General features: G+C 41.8%; 2 protein-coding genes across 2 annotated transcripts; both read left to right on the top strand.

The window, feature by feature from the left end:
• Positions 1 to 11,392: 11,392 nt before the first annotated feature.
• Positions 11,393 to 12,764, top strand: LOC110527121 (guanylin). Its single transcript, XM_021608275.3, has 3 exons — positions 11,393 to 11,569; positions 11,886 to 12,081; positions 12,298 to 12,764. The coding sequence occupies exons 1-3, from the start codon at positions 11,486 to 11,488 to the stop codon at positions 12,354 to 12,356; spliced, it is 339 nt and encodes a 112-aa protein (XP_021463950.2). The 5' UTR covers positions 11,393 to 11,485; the 3' UTR covers positions 12,357 to 12,764.
• Positions 12,765 to 14,832: 2,068 nt separating this feature from the next.
• Positions 14,833 to 19,976, top strand: LOC110527999 (guanylin). Its single transcript, XM_021609754.3, has 3 exons — positions 14,833 to 15,131; positions 15,738 to 15,924; positions 19,571 to 19,976. The coding sequence occupies exons 1-3, from the start codon at positions 15,060 to 15,062 to the stop codon at positions 19,639 to 19,641; spliced, it is 330 nt and encodes a 109-aa protein (XP_021465429.3). The 5' UTR covers positions 14,833 to 15,059; the 3' UTR covers positions 19,642 to 19,976.
• Positions 19,977 to 21,447: the final 1,471 nt, after the last annotated feature.

Raw genomic sequence — 21,447 nt, 5'->3', positions numbered from 1 at the left:
AGGCAGGGGAGCCTGTAGCGGCTCCCAGACCTGACGTCATTCCCACTGACACAAAAAAAGAAACACTCCCTGGTGCTTCCCATAGGTGAGCCGTTATTCTGTAACAAGTGTACTGAGAGCAGGGAAGCAAGTTAAGGGAGTGAGTATTTTAATAAAATAAATAGAACATAATACAAAACAAGAAACACTAACAGCAGACAGACATGAAACTGAAACAGAAACAATAACCCCTGGGGAAGGAACCAAAGTGAGAGACATATATAGGGAAGGTAATCAGGGAGGTGATGGAGTCCAGGTGAGTTTGAAGACACCCAGGTGCACGTAACGATGGTGACAGGTGTGCGCCATATCGAGCAGCCTGGTGACCTAGAGACCGGATCGGGAGCACATGTGACACTTATGGCCCTATACAGCTAATTGAGTGCAGTCTTAGTACCTTCATCGGTTTGTGTTGGTAAAGGTAAGGGTTAAGGTTTAAAATCAGATTTTATGACTTTGTGGCTGTGCCAGCTTGTGACCACTCTGAAGAGCTGTCTCCAGTACATGAGTCATGTTACATTGATTATATAGTAAGATTTTAAATGTGGCCATCACTGCTACTCAGTATAAGCTATTTATCACCCTTGTTTTTTCAGTAAACAGATGTCTAATAAGATACACAAATGTAATTTCCTATGATGTGTTTGTAGCATTCTTTCCAATGAGCAGCTGTGTACTGAGCTGCTGCAATATAAACATTGTCCAAAGACATAGCTTAACAATAGAGGGCAGAGTAAGTTTAAATAATGCTTAGCGTCACTGTTTAAATAATGCTCACCGCTGTGGAGGAGAGGTCATGAATACGTAGGTAAGATGCGCTTGAGAGTGTTACAACTTTAGCTTGTTTGACACCAGCCAATTGGGGAGTTACAGTAGGCCTATATGTATCTAAACAGGACGTCATTAGAATTAATTTGAATAGACGATTCCTCATATAGCGTGCATTGTTGGGTGCAGCTACTGTACATACACTTTGCATGTGGAATGACAGTGGTAGATTAGAGGTATAGCTGCAGCATTGTGTGAGGAAGCAATATGATCTGAAAGATTGTGGGAGCATTAATCTCTCATGGACAGGCTCACATAATATAAATGGTATCTCATACCTCTCCCTCCAGAAACTAATCGAGTAGCTGGCGCAATATTTTAGTTCTGGGTTGCTGATGAGGGCAGCAGCACCACATGTTTACTCGATCATCATCTCTGTATTCAGTGCTGCCAGCTTCATCCAATATGACTGTAATAAAGGTGTGAATAAACAACAGGCCATGTAGACATCAGACAATGTTTTCTTTACAGGTGGGGTATCTATAATCTCCAATATGAGGTTCTAGACATGGAATGAAAGTGCATCCTTGTAGCTGGGTGGGCTAATATATTCAAAAAGTTTGCCTTGGTGTCAGTTGAGCCAATGGTTGAGCCAGTGGTAAGTTGAGCTAATTGAAGTGTTTTCTTCCCAGGTACAATGCAAGGCTTCATCACTGGGATGAGAGGTAACAACAGGGCCTAGCCTATGTTAAAAGTGTTTTTTAAAAGTACATGGTCTTTGTTAGATGTTACGCCTGTGTTAAAAGATGCAAAAAAAAATATTAAAAGACAAAAAACAAGAGCCTCCCGGGTGGCGCAGTGGTCTAGGGCACTGCATCGCAGTGCTAGCTGTGCCACCAGAGACTCTGGGTTCGAGCACAGGCTCTGTCGCAGCCGGCCGCGACCGGGAAGTCCGTGGGGGCGACGCACAATTGGCATAGCATCGTCCGGGTTAGGGAGGGTTTGGCCGGTAGGGATGTCCTTGTCTCATCGCGCACTAGCAACTCCTGTGGCAGGCCGAGTGCAGTGCACGCTGACCAGGTCACCAGGTTCACAGTGTTTCCTCCGACACATTGGTGCGGCTTGCTTCTGGGTTGGATGCGCGCTGTGTTAAGGCTTGGTTGGGTTGTGTTTCGGAGGACGCATGGCTTTCGACCTTTGTCTCTCCCGAGCCCGTACTGGAGTTGTAGCGATGAGACAAGATAGTAACTACTAACAATTGGATACCACAAAATTGGGGAGAAAAGGGGGTAAAAAACAATTGTGATTATGTTGAATTGTGTTTTGGAAATAAAGATAGACATGGTTTGAAAATAGATATTTGTAGGCGGCTGATTATTTCCAGGGATACACAACATCCTTAAATATATATAGATATCCTTGTTAGAAATAATACTATATTCCTCTTGACAGATTGATGCTGAATGTAAAAAATGGCTCTCCCCTATAAAGAGTCTGTCTACCTTCCCTGGGCTGACTCACCATTAAGCCTATGAGTGAACACACATCCTATTACATTTCACACTGTCACACCTTACAGGTGCAAAAAGGCTTGTTCTTGCGCTGGTCATCAGGTCCCACTCAGCCTTGAATGCATGAATGAGCTACTTGGGGTCAGGACCCTACATCTGTCACCTGATTTAAAAAATAGGTAGCGAGAGAAAATGATATTCATTAACCATCTGTAAATTGGTTTAACACTCATCAAATTAAATAGGGAGTGTATAAGTAGTGAGTCCCTATCCGCAAGCTCACTACTTCTCCCTCTACTCACACTAAGGACAGGTGGATGGACGACACTGTGATATGACCCATGGGGTCTTATCCAAGATATGAATATATGAATAAAACTAGGGCATCAATCTTCTCTAGGAAACATAAACACTGATTTATCTTTAGGACTTTAGATACAGTATATCTAAAGTCTCCAATCGTTTGCTAGAATGACATGCAATATAAAGTAACTGACTTTGAGCCATCGTGCCAATAAAAATGATATCTACATAGCTTTCTCGTGAAAACTGTCTGTCAGTGTCTCTCATCAAAAGGTCGTCAGAGCTTGAAGTGAATATTCAGTTGTTGTTGTGCTTATTTGGAGATTTTATCCATTTCATCATGATGCTACATTACAATGTGATCTGTTTTGCTAAAGCCTTAAACCAGTTAGTCATCAAGTTATTATACTGTTGTGCTCTGCCAAAGCAGGCATCAATGCAATCACAAAACATTCAGATAGAATGTTTGACACAATACATCTCTATCTTGATGCATTCCATCTGCAACGCTCCACGCTAATCAACCCACGGGGCACTGGACAGGTCCTAGTCCTACTATTTGCAAGTGTCATTGAGAAGAAGATTCAATCAATCAAATTCATTCAATCAATCACATTCATTTTATAAAGCCCTTTTTACATCAGCAGTTGTCACAAAGAGCTCTACAGTGACAGCAAACAAAGCAGAAGCGAGCAGAAAAAAAATGTTCTAAAAGAGGATTGTGCAGATTGACCGCTATTTCAAATGTGCAATCAATGAAGGTTTCCGTACAAACACTTCGTGCACTACAATGTAGTTATTGTAACATCATATATTTCTATGAGGAATATCTCATGTGATAACTGTAAGGTAATTGATAGTAAACCTAGTAAATACTGTATTTAACAATATCAAAAGTGTCATCAGCAGCTGACTAGTACGACCACCAACTTCCCTTTATTGGCTGTCCTATGACGTAAGCCTGTTGGACATGGAGGACTTGTTCAGTTTACAGCCCAGACATGATGGTATATAGTCTGCTCATCTGACCATAGGCTGCGATAAGCGATAAGGTGGCATACGCAAAAAGTCTGACACCTGGAAAACTTGCAGTATATCATGTGCAGTATACTGAACTAGATACCTATTTGATGATTATGGAAATATAAACTTGTTATTGTTTTTGAAAATGTGTTGAATCACTGATTATTTGGAGGTGATATGAATAATGTAAACCGGGGTTTCCCATAGTCGGTCCTGGGCTTGATGATGAGTTGGTTAATTGAATCAGCTGTGTAGTGCTAGGGCCCATGAACGAGTTAGGGAAACCTTGATGTAAACAACAGACGAGTCAAGAATCCTTGTCCTGCTTTGTGTTATTACTTTATCACTTTCAGACAGATTGATAACATTGTTCATTTGTTCTGAAGATTTGTAACTTTGCCAAAGTTGTTGTTGTGAAGGCGCATGTGATTAAGGTACAGTATGTGTGTTCGGTTGGAATTGTTATATTGCCTCTAAATTAGCCACATAATACTCTCTTTCACACACACACACACTTCCTCCACAACAATTGAGTCCTGGAAATGGAAGCCTAATATGTATCAATGGCAATAGTTTCACCATTCATTTCACTCACCATCGACATTAATGATCCATTTATATGGCAGCTCTGTCAAAACTGATAGAAGGCCTGCTTTGCAGTAGTGGATAAATAAATGTGCATTTTTATGATGATTCAAATGTCAAATGGTCTTCAGAGAAAAACTCATCAAAACGATCGCTATCTACCCTTTACGAGGGTTTGGCCAGCAGTGGTCTGTGTGTTAAAACACATGTAGTCGCCTTAGTATAGCGATGCAGCTAAATGTACACGGAACAAAAATATTAATTTAACATGCAAGAACTTCAAACATTTTACTGAGCTATAGGTCATATAAGGAAATCATTAAATAAAAATAAATGCTTCAGGCCCGTGACTGGGAATGCAGATATGCATACGTTGGTCACAGATACCTTAATAAAAAAGTAGGGGCATGGATCAGAAAACCAGCATGTAGCTGGTTTGAACACCATTTGCCTCATGCAGCGCGACACATCTCCTTCGCATAGAGTTGATCCGGTTGTTGATTGTGGCCTTCGAATGTTGTCCCACTCCTCTTCAAGGGCTGTGCGAAGTTGTTGGATAGTGGCGGGAACTGGAGCACGCTGTCGTACATGTTGATCCAGAGCATCCCAAACATTTCTAGTGAGTATGTAGGCAAGAACTGGGACATTTTCAGCTTCCAGGAATTGTGTATAGATCCTTGTGACATGGGGCTGTGCATTATCATGCTGAAACATGAGGTGATGGTGGCGGATGAATGGCACGACATTGGGCCTCAGGATCTCGTTACAGTATCTCTGTGCATTCAAATTGCCATCAATAAAAATGCAATTGTGTTCATTGTCTGTAGCTTATGCCTGCCCATACCATATCCCCACTGCCACCATGGGGCACTCTGTTCACAACGTTGACATCAGCAAACCGCTTGCCCACACGGCCATCTGCCCGGTACAGTTGAAACCATGATTCATCCTTGAAGAGCACACTTCTCGAGCATGCTAGTGGCCATCGAAGGTAAGCATTTGCCCACTGTAGTCAGTTACGATGCCAAACTGCAGTCAGATCAATACCCTGGTGAGGATAAACTTCCCTGAGAGGGTTTCTGACAGTTTGTTGGGCAAACCCATAGTTCTATCAGCTGTCCGGGTGGCTGGTCTCAGATGATCCCGCAGGTGAAGAAGCCAGATGTGGAGGCCCTGGGCTGGCGTGGTTATACGTGGTCTGCTGTTGTGAGGCCGGTTGGACATACTGCCAAATTCTCTAAAACAATATTTGAGGCAGCTTATGATAGAGAAATTAACATTAAAGTCTCTGGCAACAGCTCTGGTGGACATTTCTGCAGTCAGCATACCAGTAGTATACTGTCATACCCTGATCTGTTTCACCTGTCCTTGTGCTTGTCTCCACCCCCTCCAAGTGTCACCCATCTTCCCCATTATCCCCTGGGTATTTATACCTGTGTTTTCTGTCTGTCTGTACCAATTTGTCTTGTTTTGTCAAGTCAACCAGTGTGTTACTCCGTGCTCCTGCTGTTCCTTTTCTCTGTTCTTGCTAGTCCTCCCAGTTTTGACCCTTACCTGCCTTGACTCTGAACTCGCCTGCCTGACCATACTGCCTGCCCTGACCTCGAGCCTGCCTGCCTCTCTGTACCTCCTGGACTCTGACCTTGTTATGATCTTTTGCCTGTCCACGACCATTCACTTGCCTGCCCCTTGGATACTAATAAATATCAGAGACTTGAACCATCTGCCTCTCGTGTCTGCATCTGAGTGTTGCCCTGTGCCCTTATAGTATACAACCTTAAAACTTGAGACATCTGTGGCATTGTGTTGTGACAAAACTGCACATTTTAGGGGGGCCTTTTATTGACCCCAACACAAGATGCACCTGTGTAATGATCATGCTGTTAAAACAGCTGTCAGAGGATTATTTTGGCAAAGGAGAAATGCTCACTAACAGGGATATAAACTAAGCATTTTGTGCGTATGGAAAATGTCTTGGATATTTTATTTCAGCTCATGAAACATGGGACCAACACTTTACATGTTGCGTTTATATTTTTGTTCAGTGTGTAGCTCAAAGCAATAGAAATGTACGGGAATAGTGTAATGATTCATATTCAGCTAATAGAATACAGGTGAACACACGTTAATTTATTCACAGCAACACATCAACAGTCTCAGTTATCCCTCCCTCAGCTTGAATTCTAGAGAATCTGAGCGATCTGGCAGTTGTGTAGCTGATCTACTCCACCGGGATGGGAAACTCTCTAGTCAAGGGTTGTTTGATTATTCATACTTTAGGACCAGATGTGACTGTGCAACAACATCATTACTGGCGCTTCAAAATAGAGACAGGTATCTCAGTTTGGAGAGTTTGGCATTCATTTCAAGTAGTCAGTTTTCTGCACTACTGTACATACACTAAGAAACATCATTAGGATATATTAATGCATCTTGGACATATAGACCTGTAAAAACAGAGGTAAAATAGGCGGAAATATCAACTATAAATATTTATGATGAATGTAAGCTTAGTTTTTTGGTAGCTGATTAATTGACAACTTTCCAAGTCTAATGTGGTCTCATTCAGTGCTGTATGGTCTTGTCTGACAAAATACATACAGTTACACATGTTGTTTTAAATATTGTGGCTATTGTATGGAAAACAAGTTGCCTCAGACACTGAAAAGGTTTCTCTGTGGATTTTATTTGTTCAGCCCCTACTCTTGCAATTACATTAGCCCCCACCACCTAGATTTGACTCCAGATCTAATATGGTGTCCAAAATCCAATATGGCTGCCACAATTCCATTAAATGGTGGTTTATCCGCCTGTATGTATACAGAGATATGGATATAATGATCAGAAACTTCTGTCTCTGCCCTAACAAAGATTCGTTGTCCACAGAGCGGAACAGCGGCCTGTCAAGCTCCCGCCTATGCCTCTCTTTCGATTGGTGGATACATCTCATTATTATAATTATTTTTCCAATATTTGATGTGGGTGCTGACGTCAACCGGCTGTATTCAATGGAGAGAAAGATGCTATGCTAGCCTCATGAATATGCAGATTCTCTCAAATTTCAACAGGGACAAATCCAGTATAAAGTGTTTTCTCTCAAAGTTGCCAGGATGTCACGTGTGTCACACTTCTATCAGTACACTCATAACAACCTAAGCATTACAAAACTATTAGATCAAATAAACCTGACATCAAAATAGCAATTAATGTTTATCTACACTAAATCTGACACTCTTTCATTATCTCTCATACAAAAACTACTCACCTGCTTAGTAATTTCGGATCTGCTTATTTTTATTTATTTATTTAACCTTTATTTAACTAGGCAAGTCAGTTAAGAACAAGTTCTTATTCCTACCTAACCCAGACGACACTTGGCCAATTGTGCACCGCCCTATGGGACTCCCAATCACGGTCGGTTGTGATACAGCCTGGAATGGAACCAGGGTCTGTAGTGAAGTCTCTAGCACCGAGATGCATTGCCTTAGACTGCTGTGTCACTCAGGAGCCCAAAAGTGGACAGTGCTTAAAAGTGGAGTGATTTTGGGCAGACATAGCGCTCTCGCTTCACATCTGTGTCAGTCCATACATGTTTTAAATGAGAGACATTATTCAGATTTGTGTACTGTTCTTATGACCTGTACTCAATGCTATTTTTGTGCAATTCAACTAGGTTGGGAATCTAATATGCTTGCCATAACTACACTCAAGCACCTTTGTCTAGATATAGAAAAGGCAGCAGACTGCTTGGCATGACAACACCAAGTATTCCAAGTCACAAACCTTTTTGAGGATCATTGAGGTAAGTGGGATTCTCCAACGAAAGGAAAGAGAATCCTACCCTGGACTCTGACACCCTCTCCCTAGCTCTACAACTTGCCACCACTGTGGTATAACTTGTGCCTCCAGGATTAGGCTCTTAATTCACCTCCTTATCATTTAGAAGTGAGCTTTGATTCATGGCTAGTCAAATATGGCTACCTGAATCCAAGATGTATTTCTGCTGGCTCACTGCATTCGTGATGCAAATTGGGATGTTCGGGTGCACTCTTATGCTGTTCAGGTTGAGAAGGCACATTGCTTTTTCCATAAAATCATGTCCAACATCATGTTTGTCTGCCCTGGAGTTGCTGTGATCTAGTGACATTATTGTTAGGGCCCAATGTTTTGGTTAATCATGTCAAATGACCTGGATTTGAACCTTTATTTCAACCGTTATTTTCCCGAAATGAGAATTAAATGAGTCACCCCAACATGAGAGCTCATGTCTGAGGGTGGTGCTGGGCCGTCTGACATAAAAAAAAGAAAATAGGACAGTTGAATGAAAAAGCTTTAAATAAAGGTACAAATCCAGGTCATGTGACTTGATAAACCAAAACACAGGGCCCTAATTATGATGCATGGGGAGAATGCAACCACACATAATGGTGGCAAGCACTCATTGACAAGTAAATCCCATCAATTTACTGGGCTTTCACATATACAATAGGAATTGCACCTGTCTAAAGTCAATGCCATCCTGATTCTCCCAGAACTGTCCTGGATAGGCCTACTCCACCATCAGCCCTCCCTTCTGGCAGTTAGTACAGACAGAGACATTATGGAACTGGGCTGCCACATGTCAGGAGGCCATTAAACAGCCAAAATTCCATCTGGAAAGTGCTGGCGTGTATTGACATCGCGTGTACATATTTTGCTACCAACCATGGCTGGCCAGCCCATGTGATCCCTGAACTGGACTTGCATGTAAAGAACGAGCTCCCATGTTGGGGTGACTCATGCATTGGTCTTGGAAACTGTGCAGTAATCCCAAAATCCCAATGCCCCGCCAGTCATACAGCAAGGATCCTGGCCTTGTTGCAGCAGCTTGCCCAGAATGACCAGTTAGCTGTGCTAGATGGTCAAACCACAGAACTACAACCACCACTGGCTACTTTGTCTCCTCACCCAGTTGACTTGGAAATGTGTCTATACATTAGCAACCAAAAAGTAAAGCTTACATTCATAGTTAACATTTCCAACTATTTTATCTCTATTTACATTTTTAATTTTTTATTTAACCTTTATTTAACTAGGCAAGTCAGTAAAAAACAAATTCTCATTTTACAATGACTGCCTACCCCGGCCAAACCTGGACGATGCTTGGCCAATTGTGCGCCGCCCTATGGGACTCTCGATCACGGCTGGTTGTGATACTGAGATGCAGTGCCTTAGACCGCTGCGCCACTCGGGAACCAAATATATGTTTACAGGTCTATATTTCCAAGATGCATTAAGATATCCTAATGCTGTTTGTTTGTGTACGTAGAGTAGACAACTGACTACTTGTTTTCCAAATTTTTGCAATATCAGAGCTTGTAATATTGGGTTATATGAGCTTCAGCTAGGCATTCACAATATCTATCAATTTAACCACTTTTGCAGTAAAATATTTATACACAACCATCCATTTCATTAATGGGAGACATTAAAGATGTGAAAAAATATGGTTGTGTTTTGTCCTACCTTGGGTAGGGGTATCATAAAAAATGTGGGGGCCTTGCCACTAGCCTATCAGTTATAATACAGGGAACTGCAATTGGGGCGGCAGGTAGCCTAGTGGTTAGAGTGTTGGGCCAGTAACCGAAAGGTTTCTGGATTGAATCCCTAAACTGACAAGGTAAAAATCTGTCGTTCTACCCCTGAACAAGGCAGTTAACCCACTGTTCCCTGGTAGGCCGTCATTGTAAATAAGAATTTGTTCTTAACTGACTTGCCTCGTTAATAAAAAACTGCCAAAATAGAGGAAACACCATTATAAAGTGTTGGGCTGCCAGAGCAGCTTCAATGTACTGTGGCATAGTGTCTGGAACTTTATTGGAGGGATATGACTCCATTCTTCAATGATAAATTGTTGATGGTGGGGGAAAATGCAGTCTCAGGCACTGTTCCAGAATCTCCCATAAGTGTTCAATTGGGTTGAGATCTGGTGACTGACACACACACACACACACTTTTAAACTCCCTATGCTCCTTTGAAACCCCTCTATCAAAGTTACTGAGATTTCTTCTTCTAGCCATGGTAGCCAAAATAATGGGCAATTGGGCATTTTTTTACATGATGGGATATTAATTGCTTAATTAACTCAGGAACCACACCTGTGTGGAAGCACCTGTTTTCAATATACTTTGTATCCCTCAATTACTCAGGTGTGTCCTATAAAATACAGGTAGATTTGGTATTCCAGTGACGGAGCATGACATGCCCTACCCTCATACCATTGGTCCATACTGCTGAGTTTCGACCTTATGGAGAGGATACTGACTAATGGCCTTATCTCACAGGCACAGCGTCGTCCGGGTTAGGGGAGAGTTTGGCCAGGGTAGGCCATCATTGTAAATAAGAAATTGTTCTTAATTAACTGACTTGCCTAGTTAAATGAAGGTTTTAAAAAATGATATTATTTTTATCTCAAACTGTCTGTGTTAAGCATTCTCCCTCCATGTAGCCTTCTATGGTTGAACCATAACTCAGTAAAATCTTTGAAATTGTTGTGTGTTGAGTTTATATTTTTGTTCAGTATATAATCAATCTATACTTCAATGTTTTAAAATGAGTTATGGCATGTTATGGAGGACAGAGCATGTTTTCTGTTTGACAAATCATTTTAGTGTATAACCCAGTAACAAATGGTTTTGGTCAACCTTAATGGCCTCATGGATGTGTCTGGTTTTGACTGATAAATGAGGCTCCTAAAATGTCTGACTGTGTAATTATAATAATCAAATTATAATATATGCAGCAGTATTATGTTTTCAATTAATTTTATAAATGTTTTACCATCCTTGCAGACGACAGATAAATTGTAACAAAAATATTTTTCAGACACCAAAAAAGTGTGGCTTGTGTAAACTATGCAAAGTTTGTTCAGAATCAGAATAAAGACCGTTTGTGGGACTGTACACGGATTACTTGTGGAGTCGGCAAGTAACGGTCCATAAAAACATCACACTGGATGAGGTCAGAGAGGATTTATGAATCTCCCTTTATGACCTTTTAAAATCCACCATCACTACTCATTAAACCGTGAGAAATACTTTTCTCCCATGTGCAGCTTAGCCAATCCCAGGCCAGCAAGGCTGAGCTGAGTTGAAAGTCAACCCTTTAAAAGGCAGAAGGGAGATGAATGGAGAGCAGAGAATGAGGTGAGACAACCTTCCAAACACACCAACAACAGCAAGACTAAAGGCTCAAAGCAAACCTGTCAAAATACAAGATGAAAACCATTCTCTCCATTGCTCTTGTGCTCTTGGCTCTCTATCTGGTCTCTGAAGCCCATGCAGTCCAAGTCAAAGTGCAGGTAAGGGCTCCTCCTACAGCAAGGTTTACCTTACTATAATGCATTATACTATGAAGACTATAGACTACAGTAATATCAGATTCAAACTCATACTCAATTGGACAAAAATTGTAAACTAATGAAACAGACAAAATTCAGAGTGGATTTTTTAAAACAAAGTGCATACTTGGTGTAAGCTATCATTACAACTCTATGGGCATCCTTGTCACCTATAGAATGCGTAAAGCATCTTTATGATTGGCCGGGTCCCCAATATGACTCACTGATGTGGTGCTCTCTCTAACCGTGTCTCTCTCCTCTCTTCTCTTCTCTCTAGGAGGGCGACTTTGTTTTCTCACTGGAATCAGTGAAGAAGCTCCAAGAGCTGACAGAGAGCAGCAGTGTAAACGGGAAGCAGAATCCTCATCTCGCCAGCACCAGCTTTGCTTCCGTCTGTGCTAACCCCTCCCTGCCACAGGAGTTCATGCCCCTGTGCATGCAGAGAGGGGCCAGCATGTCTCTCTCAAGACTAGGTAAGAAAAGGCCACACTATAGAATAATATCCTCTACAGTCCAACTTGGTGGAACAGACCAGATTGTGATAAGACTGTTATAATTTGCTGATGGCGAGTCATTGATCAGAATCTCTTTTATGCTAGTTTGTCTCTGCAATATGTGGTTGACGTTTGAAGTGATTGAGTGATTTTGAAACATGTTTTAACACAGTACCTTTCTCTTCTTTCTTCCAGCTACTATGCCTATAGACATCTGTGAGATATGTGCCTTTGTTGCCTGCACAGGCTGTTAGGCAAGATATCAACCTGACTGCCAGCAGAAGACAAGCCACCCACATTATCATTCTGCATATTGTGACAACAATGTGGATTTCATGTCTTCAAATTGCCATCCTCAGACATGATTGGCCCAAAAGATAACTGGACCAGAAATGTAAAAAAAAAAAAAAAAAGAAGATTAAATGATGGAGGCTCATTTTCTAGAAAACGTTATTTGGAGCATATTCAGCACTTATTTGTCTACGTATTTTCTTTTCCTTTTATCACTTGACTTTTATTTTGGAAATGTTGATTTGTTACAGTTCTATCTTACCAGTCTTTGTACTTATTTAATGTAGAGATGTATTTTTGTTTTGGGGGTTTTGCATTCTTTTGTATGTTTATAAATGCCTCATGTTTAATAAAAAAACAATTGAAGAACATGTCATTTTGTTTCAGTGAGTGATCTACCAACTGCATCAGAAAACCTTGAATAGAACATACCTGATAAACTGGCTGATATTGGCACAACACAAAGAATAACACTTTATTCACTTTTGGTTGATACTTGAAATTTCTGTCTTTCCCCAACACATACACAAACACACACACACATGCATAAACACACTCGCACACGCACACACACACAGACACATTGAGAGGTTAATAGTTCATCTTAAGGCTAACTGCTGCCCCAGTGCACAACTTACATCCCACAATGTATTCTATTGTCACTGTGCTTTTGCTTCATTACCTAGACATTGATCAAATGAAATCAAATGAAATCAAATCAAATGTATTTATATAGCCCTTCTTACATCAGCTGATGTCTCAAAGTGCTGTATAGAAACCTAGCCTAAAACCCCAAACAGCAAGCAATGCAGGTGTAGAAGCACGGTGGCTTCTTCTGTTGGAAATCTCAAATTGTTTGCATAGTCAACTTACACACAGCTCTGACACACACACACTTACCCCACCAGACATGCCACCAGGGGTCTTTTTACAGTCCCCAAATCCAGAATAAATTCTGAGCCCTTTTTGCATAGAACTTCCTTCTATCTCATATTGCTCAAATAAACAGCACACCTGGTTTTAAAAAAACAGATAAAGCAAGACCTCACGGCACAATGCCTCTCCCTTATTTGATCTAGATAGTTTGTGTGTATGCATCGATATGTAGGCTACGTGTGCCTTTAAATTTTTTTTATGTAGTTCTGTTCTTGAGCTGTTGTTGTCTATTGATGTTCTATATTATGTCATCTTTCATGTTTTGTGTGGACCCCAGGAAGAGTAGCTGCTGCTTCTGCAACAGCTAATAGGGATCCTAATAAAATACCAAATACCAAACATACCTGTCTCAGAAAATCTACATATTACAGTCTTTAATTTAGAATCCCAAGTGCCTGTCCCTAATGTAGTTGATGCTCCCAATGTTATTTGTTTTTTAGATGTGTAGTTAAGTATTATTATTGGCATTAAAGAAAAATAATGAGACAGTTTACAAGCACAAAGAGACAATCACTAGCAACCTTCAGTGTTTTTAGGCCATTCTACCATTTTTACTCTAAGAGCCAGAATTGCTAGAAAATTGAAAGTATGTATTCGGCCAACCTTCTCTTTGTAATGCTGACTGACAAGCAAAGAGACAACTTTTACAATATCCCTTGTGTTTCGCTAGTGGGTCAAAAATAATCAACATGTAGCAAAATAACAAAATTCAATCAAACGTACATTTCAGTATTATAAGTATTGAACTTTTAAGTTAATGATATGTACCCATTGATTATTGAAGAATATAAGTTATAAATGCCTCATGAGCTTAGTTCAACTGTCGTACGGCCAAAATATAAGCTTCTTTTACACCATTGTTTGAAAACAATGTAATTGTAAACACTGTATAGCCTCAAAGCATGGTTAAACTAGAATGTTGATGTCATGTCTGTTTTGTCCTTGCATCCATACCTCTGTCTATGAATTTGACAGTGGTTACATTTCCCAAACCCATCCCTCAGCTGTTGACCAAAAACAGTGTCAGGTTCCCACTTTGTTGTTGTTTGAACTGCATACTGCCCCATTAAAGCAGAATCTCTTTTTTTCCCATGGTACCTCTAGTACTATCAGGTATATTCATCATAGGTAGATGCTTCCAGTTCCCAGCCAAAGGAAGTGTATGCACGTCATGGGTAGATTGTAAATGAAGTCACAGCAAATGCATTGCTGTGGCAGATTTGAATGAATTACAGTCTCAGCCTCCTTGTTTGCAGATTGCAAATGCCACAAATATTAGACAGACCTATCCAAACAAAGTTGACAAAGTCACTATCATACCTACAATGCAAACAACCACTATACAACTGGACAGATAGCCTGTTGCTTTGTTATCAGGGTTCAATGATAAATGACTGTGGGTGAGATGGGAGAAATTCGATTTATAGGCTGTTTAATTGGCACTAAGGATGTCGATGTGGAACAATATGTCAACAATAAAAGCATACAAACATCATGGTGACAGGGGCATCTACAGACGTTGAAAAAGAGGATCCTGTGGCATAACCCGGTTGTGTTTTGTTATCAGGTACCCAGGGTAAAGAGGGCTCCAGCCCCGTGTTAATAAGTGACTTAATAATCTGTCCAGCGATGGGTTTATAAAGGGCAGAGCAGAGGCACACCTCAATTCAAGCTGTAGGCTCCTCTCTCTGCATCTCAAGGCTCTCTGAGACATCCGGGCTAATCTGAAAATGAAATCACTGAGTGTTGGTCTCGTGTTGACCTCTTGCATCCTCTGGGGCTCACTGAGTGTGGAGATTAGGGTGAGTATATCTCTTCTTTATGTCCATGGTCAGAAATGTTTAGAGTTGTGTGACTAGTGCTGTAACTCTTTGTTGTCTTTGACATGGGATAAGGACATTCTTCTGGAAGTGTATAGGGTTTGTTACTTGATTAACAATACCTGTAAGTGTCTGGAGTTTAGAGATACTGGTTCAGACGTGTGAGATAAGTTAGTGGAACTAGAGAAATAGATCACTTTCAACAACACACTGATAAAGAAATAATGTCATTATAATTTCCAGTGACTGCCAGCCTATGACTGACTGTCCTTTAATTGTATAGAGCATTAAAAAGCTAGCTTCTTTTTCTTTGGTTTTAATTATCATATAGCAATAAATTCTGTTGGGGTTTATTCATTATTGTTTGGAATCCACACACTGTCATACTTCTTTTGAACTCATTCACAAGGTTATTAACTGTATAATAATCTATTACACTATGAGAATCACCTCTGTAAACCTGTCACCTTAATAGTGGAACAACACATTAGGTTGTCTAATAATGACAATCTAAGGTGAAAAATCAAGGGTTATGTAATGGTAAACAAGAGAATTTACCATCTCATCCATGTGTTTCACTGTGTCCAGGATGGAGAAAGGAGCTATCCCCTAGAGGCTGTGAAAGCGTTGAAGGAGCTGATCGACACAGAGGCCATTGTTAACCCGCGGTTGATCAACACCAACATGGTCTCTGTCTGTAACAACCGTGTCTTGCCACAGGCCTTCTATCCAGTGTGCCAGGGCAAAGAGGCAGCCATGGTCTTCTCCAGGCTAGGTAAGGCTGTACCATAAACAAATAGTGGGTAGACTGAAATATTGTAATTCAATATCGGTATAAAACTTTAAAAATGGTTTGTCTTATTGCCCCTATCCACCTTATCTGTTGTAAAAAATGATAAACTGCATATTTTAGCATTCAAACACAAGACTGTTTAGATCCTGCGCAATTGAATATGTTCTGGTCAGCCTCAGAGAACAACATCGACCTATACGCTGACTCGGGTGAGAACGTTTATAAAGAAGTACATTGGAGATGTTGTACCCACAACCTACCCTAACCAGAAACCGTGGATGGATGGCGGCATTTGCGCAAAACTGAAAGCTCAATCCATCACATTTAACCATGGAAAGAGGTCTGGGAATATGACTGAATATAAACAGTGTAGTTATTCCCTCCACAAGGCAATCAAACAAGCAAAATGCCAGTACAGGGACAAGGTGGAGTCGCAATTCAACGGCTCAGACACGAGACGTATGTGGCAGAGTCTACAGGAAATCACGGACCACAAAAAGAAAACCAGCCACGTCACAGACACCGACATCACACTTTCAGACAAACTAAACACCTTCTTTGCCCGCTTTGTGGATAATAAAATGCAAACGTTGCGGCCCGCTAATAAGGACTGCACCCCCCCTCTCCTTCTCTGTGGCTCATGTGAGTAAAACATTTAAATGTGTTAACCCTCGCAAGGCTGCTGGCCCGGACAGCATCCCTAGCCGTGTCCTCTGAGCATGCGCAGATCAACTGGCTGGTGTGTTTACGGACATATTCAATCGCTCCCTATTCCAGTCTGTTGTCCCCACATGCTTCAAGATGGCGACCATTGTTCCTGTGCCCAAGAAGGCAAATACAACTGAACTAAATGACTACCGCCACGTAGCACTCACTCCTGTCATTATGAAGTGCTTTGAGAGACTTGTCAAGGATCAAATCACCTTCACCTTACCGGCCACCCTAGACCCAGTTTGCATACCGCCCCAACAGGTCCACAGATGACGTAATCGCCATCACACTGTACACTGCCCTATCCCATCTGGACAAAAGGAATACCTATGTCAGAATGCTGTTCATTGACTACAGCTCAGCATTCAACACCATTGTACCCTCCAAGATCATCATCAAGCTGGAGGCCCTGGGTCTCAACACCACCCTGTGCAATTGGATCCTGGACTTTCTGACGGGCTGCCCCCAGGTGGTGAAGGTAGGAAACAACATCTCCACTTCGCTGACCCTCAACACTGGGGCCCCACAAGGGTGTGTGCTCAGCACCCTCCTGTACTCCCTGTTCATCCACAACTGCGTGGCCCTGCACGAATCCAATTCAATCTTCAAGTTTGCAGACAACACAACAGTAGTTGGGCTTGATTACCAACAACGGCGAGACAGCCTACAGGGAAGAGGTGAGGGCACTCGGAGTGTGGTGTCAGGAAAACAGCCTCTCACTCAACGTCAACAAAACAAAGGAGGTGATTGTGGACTTCAGGAAACAGTAGAGAGAGCACCCCCCTATCCCCATCGAAGGGACAGCAGTAGAGAAGGTGGAAAGTTTTAAGTTCCTCGGCATACACATCACAGACAAACTGAAATGGTCCACCCACACAGACAGTGTGCAACAGCGTCTCTTCAACCTCAGGAAGCTGACAAACCTTTACAGATGCACAATCGAGAGCATCCTGTTGGGCCATATCACAGCCTGGTACGGCAACTGCACTGCCCTCAACCACAAGGCTCTCCAGTCTGCACAATGCATCACCGGGGGCAAACTACCTGCCCTCCATGACACCTATAGCACCCAATGTCACAGGAAGGCCAAAAAGATCATCAAGGACATCAACCACCCAAGCCACTGTCTGTTCACATCGTTACCACCCAGAAGTCTTGTCTCATCACTGCAACTTCCCAATGAGCTCAGGAGAGGCGAAGGTTGCATCATGTGTCCTCAGAAACTTGACCCACCAATCCGCTTCTTAACACCCACCCACTTAACATGGAAGCCAGCCGCACTAATGTGTCGGAGGAAACACAGTTCAACTGATGACTGCAGTCAGCTTGCAGGTGCCTGGCCTGCCACAAGGAGTCACTAGAGGGCAATGAGCCAAGTAAAGCCCACCGACCAAACCCTCCCATAACCTGGACAAAGCTGGGCCAATTGTGCACCGCCCTGTGGGACTCATGGCCACGGTCGGTTGTGACACAGCCTGGGATTGAACTCCGGTTTGTAGTGATGCCTCAAGCACAATGATGCAGTGCCTTAGACCGCTGTGCCACTCGGAAGGCCCCATTTCATTTTTTTTATTGATGTTTGTATTTATGTTTTTGTTATTTTCCAGGCGGGGGGAACCATGGGATTTATTTAAGACCCACTTTAAAGAATTAGTAGTAATTCATTATTTAACAACTTGTTGGATGGTTGCTCATCCTGAAAGTAGTCTATGGGCCAGGAGAAACTGTAATCCATGGTTCAGTTTTCTTTAAACAGCCATTACAAACTTTCATCACTAGCTAAGAATCAATGTAGGTGAAATCAACTCCATATTTGGTTTGATGTTCCTTCAATGTAATTTGGCCATAAAAAAACATGTTCACATGTCCCCATCAATTCCATAGAGTTTTAGCTAGCAGTGGCTAAAGTTAGCTGAAGCTTGTAATAGCTGTTTAAAGGAATCTGAACCATTGATTACAGTTTTTCCTGGCCCATAGTCTACTTTCAGGGTCATCTAACATCAAGTTGTAAAATAGTGAACTACTCCTTTAAAGACCCCACAACCTCCCTATGGGGCCTGTTCTGAACTGAATTTGTGTTGTGTACTCAGGGAAGGGTGTATGCAGATTGAAAGGTGTTTGAAGTCAATGATAATGGAAACCTAATCCATCCTCAAGGGATTGACTCTGAAGGGTTCAGCATACATTGGTAGTCATTAGCACATTGAGTGGTTTCAGTGAAACACTGATTAACATCTGCCTTGTTATCAGCTGACATGACCTCTAACCACCAATAGCAGCAGCCAAAGTGCTCTGTAACCTGACAGGATTTACTGAATTTTAGAGACAATACAACCATCCCATATCATTCATCGTTTTTATACAATCAACAACATGATCCCCCATAAATACTTGAGCAAAGCTGTGAGATCAGAGATCCAGATCACAGATGTGACAGTATTGACATATTTCCTATTTTATTCCACATGAGCACACATGGTAAACCCAGGAAAGCGATTCTCGGAGACCGAGGCACGCATCCTCATAGCACCTGTTGTTAGCTCTACCAGAGAGCTGTACCACATACGCAGGCTGTAGCAGTAGGCGGCTTGCTACAACAAGCAGGAGATGTTGGCCTGGACACAGCCAATCCTGCTGCCTGAAGTATAATATATCCTTCTACTTCCACTTAATGACATGATTTATGTGTGTTGCTCACGAGTGATTCTACTCACAAGAGCCCAATTAATACAGAACAAACAGCATTTGAGTGCAATAAAGTGTGCAAGACAAAGAGCACTCCCATGCCTCTCTATTGCTCTGCAAGCCCTTTAACGAGGCTGATTAACTTCCTCCCGTTGTCAATATTAGCATTCTATCTGACACTATAGCAGCCATAGGCATATATTAACCTTCTGTGTCTGTTGTCTCTCTCCAGTGGATGCCATCACGTCTCCAGATCTGTGTGAGATCTGTGCCCACCCCGCCTGCTTTGGGTGTCTACCGTAAGACTGCCACCATCTGTTACACAGTCCTCTGAAGCTTTCCTATCTACACCACACATCTTCTTCAGATCTGCATCGCATATGAAGCCAGGGCATGAATAAGCCCATCCTATCCATGTGCCAGGAGCCATTGATCGACATATTACATACACTTGAGGAATGTTATGTGTTTGATGTTGTTTGAGCTGTACGGCCAAAATCAAGTTATTTATAATTCAGCAAAAGGCTTTAAATGAACAGTAATGTCCAGATGTTCATGACATTTCCATGGATTACCATGGAATATGTGATAAATTCACTGTAGAAACTGTGAATCATAAATTTATATTGCTAATCAAATTGTGTCTAATCTGTTGTCCCATTTTTTCCACCAGACTGAATGTGTTTATACATTTACTGTAAAATGGACTGATTCTGTAAATATTTCAAATTATATCTACTTTATTGACACTGTTCATTTGTTTCAATATAGATTGAAAGTGAAACAGCTAAAATTATTCATACACTATATATGCAAAAGTATGTGGACATCTCTTCAAATTAGTGGATTCGGCTATTTCAGCCACACCCGTTGCTGACAGGTGTATAAAATCAAGCACACAGCCATGCAATCTCCATAGACAAACATTGGCAGTAGAATGGCTTTACTGAAGAGCTCAGTGAGTTTCAAAGTGGTACCATCATAGGATGCCACCTTTCCAACCAGTCAGTTCATCAAATTTCTGCCCTTTGGGGAAGGCCCTTTCCTGTTTCAGCATGACGATGCCCCCTTGCACAAAGCGAGGTCCATACAGAAATGGTTTGTCGAGATCGGTGTGGAAAAACTTGACTGGCCAGCACAGAGCCCTGACCTCAAAGCCTATCGAAAACCTTTGGGATGAATTGGAACGGCAACTACGAGCCAGTCCTAATCACCCAACATCAGTGTTCGATCTCACTAATGCTCTTGTGGCTGAATGGGAGCAAGTCCCCGCAGCAATGTTCCAACATCTAGTGGAAAGTCTTCCCAGAAGAGTGGAGGCTGATATAGCAAGAAAGGGCGGACCAACTCCATATTAATGCCCATGATTGTGGAATGAGATGTTCAACGAGCAGGTGTCCACATTTACAATTTTATACATTTAATTTTAGCAAAATATTGTTAAACCAGCAGGGGTCAGACCTTACCATGTAAATATCACCTTACATTTAAGTAATTTAGCACAGTGGTTCTCAAACCTCTCCTCAGGAACCACGCATTTCAACTATTTCAGAGGTGGCAGATCTGATTCTTGTCAACTAATCATCAAGCCCTTGACTACGTGAATCAGGTGAGCTAGCTCAGGGCTACAACAAAGCTCTGAAACATCTGGGTGTCCCCAATTGAGAACCACTGATTTAGAAGACACTCTTATGCAGAGTGACTCATGGTCATGAGTGCATGCATTTTTCACAATGGTCCCCAGTGGGAATCAAACCCACAACCCTGGCATTGCAAGCACTATGCTCTACCAACCGAGCTACATGAGACCAACTAGCACCAGGTTAGGTTACACTTTGTATTTGGATAGTCCATCTGTAGATGCTCTACAGCTGGTGATACTATCAACAAACTATATTTTGATAAGCAACTGCTTGCTAAGGTTACAGTTAGGGTTAGGTTGAGAATAAAGGTTAAGGTTGGGGTTAGGGCTAGGCTAAGGGTTACATTCAGGTTTAGGATAAGGGTTAAGGTTAGGGTTAGAGCTAGGGTTAGTAGGTGGTTAGTTGAGATGTTACTGAGCGCATCTACAGATGGTCTATCAAATACAGTGTTACTCCAGGTTCCTTC

The sequence above is a fragment of the Oncorhynchus mykiss genome, chromosome 7, assembly GCF_057628025.1.
Source record: "Oncorhynchus mykiss isolate SJ-2025 chromosome 7, ASM5762802v1, whole genome shotgun sequence".
Classification (NCBI taxonomy): Eukaryota; Metazoa; Chordata; class Actinopteri; order Salmoniformes; family Salmonidae; genus Oncorhynchus; species Oncorhynchus mykiss.
This window is presented reverse-complemented; position numbering and strand designations above follow the sequence as displayed.